The sequence below is a fragment of the Poecilia formosa genome, unplaced genomic scaffold (assembly GCF_000485575.1).
Source record: "Poecilia formosa unplaced genomic scaffold, Poecilia_formosa-5.1.2 Scaffold529, whole genome shotgun sequence".
NCBI classification, from domain to species: Eukaryota; Metazoa; Chordata; class Actinopteri; order Cyprinodontiformes; family Poeciliidae; genus Poecilia; species Poecilia formosa.
Window position 1 is genome coordinate 41,084 of NW_006800468.1, and position 8,141 is coordinate 49,224.

The window sequence follows — 8,141 nt, forward strand, 5'->3', positions numbered from 1 at the left end:
GTATTTCACAAAACTAAAATGGAAAAAAAAAAAAAACTTTTTCCATATCACAAGAGTAAGGGGAGGACCAATCGGATGTTTCTACTGGCAGAAAAGACAAAGAAGATGACAGGAAGTGGTAGGCGTGGGATGTTTTTTAATGACATTGCATGAACAAACTTATTAACGTGTTATTTTAATTGCTATTCTTATTTAATGTCAACATCATTATTGCAAAATTGTGTTTTTTTTAACACTGAAGACTTGAGACTTGACTTGAACATCACTTCAAAGGATGGACACTTGATTCAGACTTTTCTCTCCAAACATTGACTTGGACTAGACCCTCAAAGACTTGAAATTCATGTTGAACTAAAGAACTTGTGAACACCTCATGTTGAAAAATTGGACTCATTCTTCAACAGTTGTCACTATGTTTCACTTTGGCTGAGGCGTTGTTTTCAGGTCCTGGAAGCTATAATGGATTATAGGAGGTGATCCGTTCACCTCCTGTAATCCGTTACAGCTTCCAAGATAATTAATTGAAATAAATGTCATGCAGGCAAGGTTATTCAAATGAATTTGGTTGGTTTTGCTGCTGAGCACATGTTGTTAAATGAGGTAATTTATTGGCGAACACCTGGCAACTAAACAGTAACATGTTACAGAACATTAGTTTGACACAAGGTACTTCACTAAAATGTAAACTGCAAGAAAAGTGTAGAAAGCTCAGATTTTACTTGGGGTCAGCTTTGCAAAATTCAGTTGTCTCTTGATAATAAAAGCTAAAAATCACTCATCCCAATTTAAGAACAGCAATAACAACCCTATGAACCAAATAACAGCTTTACATTCAAGACAAAGGTACAGAGTATTTACAGGTTTTACTACTATGTGTTCTGTAACCTAACTAGTACCAGAGGATGATTCAAACCATTTGACCAGGTGCCTCTCTGTGATGACCGACAGTCAAATGGCTAATCTTGTAGCTCTAGCTTTGTCTGGATATTAGTGCTGTTGTCCAAATATTCTGTTAGTAGCTGTCTTTCCATTCACCATAAAATTGAGCAAATTCCATCCATCCATCCATCCATTTTCTAACACCTTTGTCCCTTAGTGGGGTCGGGAGGGTTGCTGGTGCCCATCTCCAGCTAACGTTCCGGGCGAGAGGTGGGGTACACTCTGGACAGGTTGCCAGTCTGTCGCAGGGCAACACAGAGACAAACAACCATGCAGACACACACTCACACCTAGGGGCAATTTGGAGAGGCCAATTAACCTGACAGTCATGTTTTTGGACTGTGAGAGGAAACCGGAGTACCCGGAGAAAACCCACGCAATTGAGCAAATTGAAATTCTGAAAACAAACTGGCTTAATTGAAACAGGCCAATTTTAAAAGCTTTTTCGATAAGTTGTTGTGCTGAGGTGGTTTTTTAACCATATCAAATTATTTATTTCTCAAAACTGTAAAAGAAAAACTTTTTTCACATCACACCCATCACGTGATCAGCAATCTGATGTTACTACTGGTGGAAACAATGAAAAAGACAACAGGAAGTGGTGGGAGGATGATGGTCTGTTTTTCAGACAATGTGCTGCTAGCTTCACCAGAGCTCCGACAGCATCACACTTCAAAAAAAAAAAAAAAAAAAAAAAATCTGTCATTCCAACGTGTCAAAGCCATAAAAATGAATAAATTTTACTAATTAAACAAAACATATCAACAAAAAATGTGTTTTCTAGAGGAAAAAGTTAAGACACAATGCCCCCTAGAGGCCAGTTTGGGGATCCTTTTCCTTATTTCTGAACCAGTCTTTGGTAACACAATGAAATTTTAGAGTTTTTGGAGTTTTAATATCATGAGGTTTTCCTTCAGGATAAAATCACTTGGCTGATCCTCGGCTTGATATTTTGAATGTCCTCTACTTGTAGACTGTTATCTATATAGTGAAATGATGATGTTTTCAAATTCTTGTCAGGCCTTTCTGTAAGTTATTGATCAGATACATAAGTTGCAACAACGTTCTATCTGAAAGTTATAAACAAATGTTTTGACATTACTGTGGTCTTAACGTTCATTTTATCAGTTAGAAATAATCCAAACTCCATCACAAAGCCAGTAATGTTCTATTTATCAGCAACTAATGAAACAAACCTGTGTGTAATTTTATCTCCCTGCATATATTCAGGGTGTTCTAATTTAATTTTCACAGAAATTGTAATTTTCTTTTATCATTATTTACAATTGTAAGTGATTTTAAATGAATTAAATGTATAATAATTCATTTTCCATCATTTATTTTTTAATATTCAATACATCAGTTTGTAACAGTATCATAAAATAAGTTTGAAAATGCTGCGCTTCTAGAAAGATATTTTTCACCCTACCTTTCTCAACAAAACTTCTCATTTGTATTATTATGCGTTTTTCAATGAAAGAAAACTCACATGAAATTTGCAACTGAATGTATTCCGTGTGCTCTGTTTGTTTGTGTTTACTTGTGCAAGTGTGCCACTGTTTGCAGCCTCGCTCTGACCTGTTGCAGCTCCTCTTGGTCGCCGCCCACCTCCAGCACCATGGCAACCGAAGCGAAGGGACGACTGGCCATCTGCTGCCGTTCTCTCATCAGCTGCTGCACAGAAAAACAGAGAAAACAGGAAAGAATTTCAATGGAATATATTTCGCTTTTGAATCCACATGACAGTTTATTATTTTTTGGTGTAATTTTAAAATTGCTTCTAAAAATGTTTGTAATAAAATTTTGTCTGCATTAGTGATGTGCCGATCGATCTTCCACTGATCATTATCATTAAAAGTGTATGATTGGTAATTGCCGATCACTGTCTCTTCGCAGCCTGCCTGTGCAGCTGATGTCCTCTTTCCTTCTCACTGTGCAAGCGCGCGGCAACAAATCGTGTCGTGTGGAACTCTCAGAGTGAATGGAGAAGTTTGCGTGTTGCAGTGGAAAATTACCTTGGGGGTTAAGCACGTCAAAATGTATCAAAACAACAAATCTAATATGGCATTTAAAAAAACAAACACTTAACAGAGTTTGGCTACATCCAGGCTCAACGCAGGAAAAAAAGACATCCGGAGCGGCCAGACAGCAGGTAAACAGGACACAACTACGAAAACTCACCCGGATGAGTATGATGGCCAGAAAGCTAAACAAATAATCCGAAAAATAATTTAAGTCTTTGAGTTGGCAGTGTAAGACGCTGGTTCTGCTCCTGCTCTTGGACCGCCGCTACACGCTACTGGTAGTAATATTTCACAGATGTAGAGCAGCTCATCCTCCACCAGACAGTGAACTCTCACATCGAACGTCTGCTTAAAGCTGCAGCATGTAACTTAAAAAATATATATGTATTTTAGATATGTATTAAAATATGACTACTACATCTAAATTAGGTGAATTTATTGCTAGATAATTTTCCACTTTGCCAGATCAAAGCAAAAAAATTAACAGCCATTCCAGGCGATCAGCAGTGATCGGCAGAGATCGGCCTGCGGATATCTGCATGAAGCCAGAATTTAAACTGAAGTTGTGTCATGGAAAACAAAAATATCTAGTCTACTCCTCACCAGCCCAGACACTCTGCTGGTTTTTACTGGCATCATAATGACTATGTGCAAATAGACCATTTGAAAAATAGTTGTCTGGACTCTCCACATTTAAAATAACATATTACCACCTGAGCACTATTTCTATTGATTCATGAAAGAATCCATTTCAGGTGATTGACAAGAGAATACGCCTATGGCTAAAACTCCACTCCAGGTTTTCCTAGTTATCAACAACTCATGTAAGCCATGCTCCAAACATAAACAGAGTGAATAGCTTGGTCGAGCTGCTGAAAACTGTACAAAGAAAGGTCAGTCCCATTCACGTCTCACAATGTCTATCCTGTCTCATGAGGTGACAGAACTCTTTGGTTTAACTATGCTAATGCTAGTGGTCCAACTCAAGTTACTGTAGTAGAGGTGGTGATTGAACTGATGATGCATTTAAAGTGTCTGCTGGAAAAAAGCTAAATGGAAGTGGAAGTTGATATTTTTTAGATGGAAAGGTTATTCAAAAATATAATGCTCCACAAACGGCAATTAAAAGGTCGTAAGAGGGACAGGAGAGAGAAAAGGGCCGTCCTTTAGCCACTCTTGCGCTAGCTAATGTGTCCTCCCCACATTAGAATTGATCCGGATGCCTATGTGGGAAGAAAACTTAAAAACATGCACAGGAGGGACACAAGGAAAGTGTTTCTGCAGGTTTCACCAACTCAGATTTAAGACTTTTAAGAATGAATTTTACGAGATATGTCACAACAGAATTGTACAAAAGAAAATTGCATATTTTATGTACAAGAGCCAAGCTTTTTTTGCCCAGAAAGCACATAGCATTGTGAGCCAATGGCAAAGACAAACATTGTCCAGCCAACTGGTGATAATTTACACTCACCCGCGATAGACACATAAAGCTAACTACATACCTAGCAAGGATTTATCAGTAGCTAGTTGACGGTAGCCTCAACTCCTCGAGTGTGTGTGATTCAAACTTGAAAAGTCCCACAAGAAAAATAAACTACATATATATGAGTAAATACTTCTGCCACGACAAAACTCAAAACCTGTGATTAATATATTTAAGGTCAACTTATTTTTTTAAATGAATTCAATACATTTTAAAGTCTTAATTTTGGATACATAAATTTAAGACTTTTTAAGGATGTGTGGACACCCTGAAGGATGTGCAGCAAACAAATCCAGTCAGAATAAAACAGGAGGGAAAACTTCACTGAAAGCAAACTGCTGGGTGAAGCAAAAGCAGACTGTGAGGCCTTTATCAACATGGGTCCAAACCCAAAATACCAACAATAAATGTACAAAGCAGACTCTCAAAAAAAAGAAAAAAAAAGAAAAGGAGAAAGGAAATACATCTGTTCAAATGTCCCGATTCCCATGTGGCAAAAAGATTCTCATTACACTCTTCATCATGAGTCCTATATCCCAGCTTTATCCACGTTAATGGGCTTTTGTTTCTACAGTTAGCTAGGGGCATAGCCACCTGTTTCATACATACACACATACAAAAGCCTTGGTCAATTTTACAGAATGCAGTAATCATCATTGCACTGTTTGAATCTATATTACACACACATTTCCATCTCACAAAAACTCCTCAGGGAAGGCAGCACAGACAGGACAGCATGTTTGTTTAAGGCTTGAAGTGCTTTATTTAACAAATGGCATCAAATATATTTTTTAAGAAAGGACAGGCAGAGAGGGACGATGACCTATGCTACATGTCTTTCCTGCTCAAAGATATAAAGCAGATCACACAGACGAGCTTCAGTAATAACGGTCTTTTACAGCGTTCCTCAAACACCTGACTGCGGTTCAGACATGGACGAACTCCAGGCCCATTCCACACCGGCTTGATTTTAGGGAAAATGCAGACAGAATCTCAGAATTGGAAAAAGAATGGGAAAATATTAAAATGATTTATGTTTTAATACTGAGACCCTCGTGCATTGAAACTCTTCAACTCCTCACTAGAGGTTGAAAGGAGGGCTAACAGGAGTACAATATAAACAGAGGGACTATGTTAAAAAAATATAAATACAATAAATAAATACACTAATAAATAATTTAAGTATTGATGTATTGTTTGATGTGTAGGTGCTGTGTGGGAGACGGGAACTACAATTTCCCTGAGGGTGAATCCCAAAAGGATTAATAAAGTTTTTTTTTATCTATCTATCTATTTATCTAAAGTTACTTTGATTTATGATAAAAAAAAGCATAAAAATGACAAAAAGCAAGACAACTAGAGAGTAAGACAATGATAAAAATGGAGAAAAAGAAAATATCAAGGAAACAAAGTTGAAGGGTCATAAAAAGAGGAAATAAGCCGTTTCTAAATGTCAAGAGCTTCCACACTGTGTTAGCCCTCCCTAAACAAAAGCACCTCTCGTACCTCTGTGTCCTCTCTTGTTTCTGAAAAAGGGCTCCGCGCTGACATTAACTAGCTGTCAGGTGTTGTGGGAGCGAGCCGCCAGCTGCTAGCATACCGGTGTCAGGCTCTTTAAGCATGAATGAATACTACAGCTGTAGTTACCGCGGCACAGAGGCAGCAGCTCGCTCTGTTAGCATGCTGCCGTGCTGGCTAATGTGATGTCTTCTCTTGTTAGTTGTCAGCACTTTGCTAGCTCTGCTCAGGTGACAGTTTGTGCTCGGTAGTGTTGCTGTTAGCTCCCTGCTGATGTCAACTTGTATCAGTGAGAAGTGAGAAGGTGTGGGTGGGATGTACTGTGAGCTTCAGTGTTGGGGAATACATCCTCTCTAAACTGTTGTAGATAAGTGGTAAACATTATTGTTAGCAGCATTTTTAGAATATATGTTTAAATGACAGAAGAGGAAATAATGATTGATGAGGTGCAATATTTCAGATTATTTTCACTTTACTGGAAGCCAAAATGTTGGTGGGATGCCTTCTGTTCCGGTTCATTTCATCAAACTGGAACCAAACCAGAAGAGTTCAGAGTTTTAGTCCAACACATGTGAATATGGATAGCAAAGCATAGAAAACATTGTTGTCTGGGCACTTTTCCACTTATACAAACACAACTATGATATTCTAACCAATCACACAATAGTTTTGCTTGCATAGGGGGGCTAATAAGTTCACCAAGGTGGACTTGACAAGAAGTGATGAATGACAGGAGCATGAGAACAAAACAACATGATGTTTGTTGGTACATCGGCCTCACCATTCTGGGTTATCTGCTTTTCACTATCTTTGCCCAGGTTGCCATTTGTCATTTGTCTCCTGCACTGAGGTATATTATTTGCTCTTATCCTCCTAATATCAATACTCCTCTCTTAGTTTATGGGAAAAAGCTTGTCCTTTTCTTGGTTATGAAGACATTTGCATGTGCTTGTGCTCTTGAATCGGTTGTAAAATGCCTTTTGACGAGTCCTTGAGTGGGAACAAGGACAAGACAGTAACCATCTTCTGTGTCTGGCAGTCAGGCTGTAAACCAGCCATAAAATGCCTAATTAACTCTGCAGTGCTGTAAACAAGCACCAACGTACTGGCCTCTATGAGCTGGATAAAAAAAAAGAGAAGAAGACTGGCAGGAGTGTGTATTTGCACATTACATTTCCTGTAAGGATTCAAGGCAGGTACCTGGAATTCAGACTAAATCACAAAAAAAGACACAAAGTTACCATTTAGAGTGAGAATTTCTTCATGCCTGCACTTCAATGCATTTGTTTATCTTGCCTCAAGGGGAGGCATGACATCCAAATGCACATTCAGCCGTCCTTCCATCTTCCTGACCGTGTCAGCCGGACAGACTGACGCGTAAACAGCCTGGAGCTGCAACAATGAAGCCAATCACATGGCGAATTACATTTCACAGAGCACCGCTTGACCAAAAGCAGCACCTGTGAGCTCAAATTGCCGGTCCTGTTAGATGGATTGGAAATGGCGATATAATGTGCTGTTTGCTGATTTCAGAAGCAGGCTTGTGCAAATGACAAGCTTAAAAACAACCCAAGTGGCTCGCTGCTACTACAGCTGCAACTAAACACCACCTCAGCTCTGCTAGGTCACAACGGCGGAAAACAAACACACATTTATGTAGGTAGATGAGGCAATAATGAAGCTGCATGCATTCTGTATCCCACAGCAACAAATTGCTGTAAACTCACACATAAAACCAGTTGGCACTATTGATTGTATTTGGGTTTGCATTATCTAAAAGTGATTTAAGTCACAAAGTGACAAAATTTATGGATGCTCTTGGACCTCCCAGAAGTATTTTACATGTAACTACATATTTTATATGTCGTTTGTCTTCTCGTTTTCTTTTGTCAACATTGTGGATGATTATAGCTTATAAAACTTTGTTTTAAAATATTTACCAATAAGTTTACCTATCATGAAGGGCACTAAGAGTAATACAAGTACTGAAAGTCTGATTCAAAATATATCATGAATGATTAGTTTGTTTTGCATTCACATCAGTTTTTTCAAGCTAAGTTGTGCTTTTTTTCCCTCAACTTTTCAGCTTTATATTGAAAACACTGAAATTCAGCACATTAAAAAACTTGATTTATTAAACTCAATGGGAAATTAAATGTTGCAGCAGAGGTCGC

At 38.4% G+C, this 8,141-nt stretch overlaps 1 protein-coding gene across 1 annotated transcript in view; it reads right to left on the reverse strand.

The window, feature by feature from the left end:
• The window catches only part of LOC103129237 (attractin-like protein 1), a 211,949-nt gene that overhangs the window by 2,200 nt on the left and 201,608 nt on the right, over positions 1–8,141 (reverse strand). Inside the window, exon 12 of the mRNA XM_016664917.1 lies at positions 2,518–2,613. Within this exon, the coding sequence (XP_016520403.1) occupies positions 2,518–2,613 (96 nt within the window). The remainder of the gene's footprint in view (positions 1–2,517; positions 2,614–8,141) is intronic.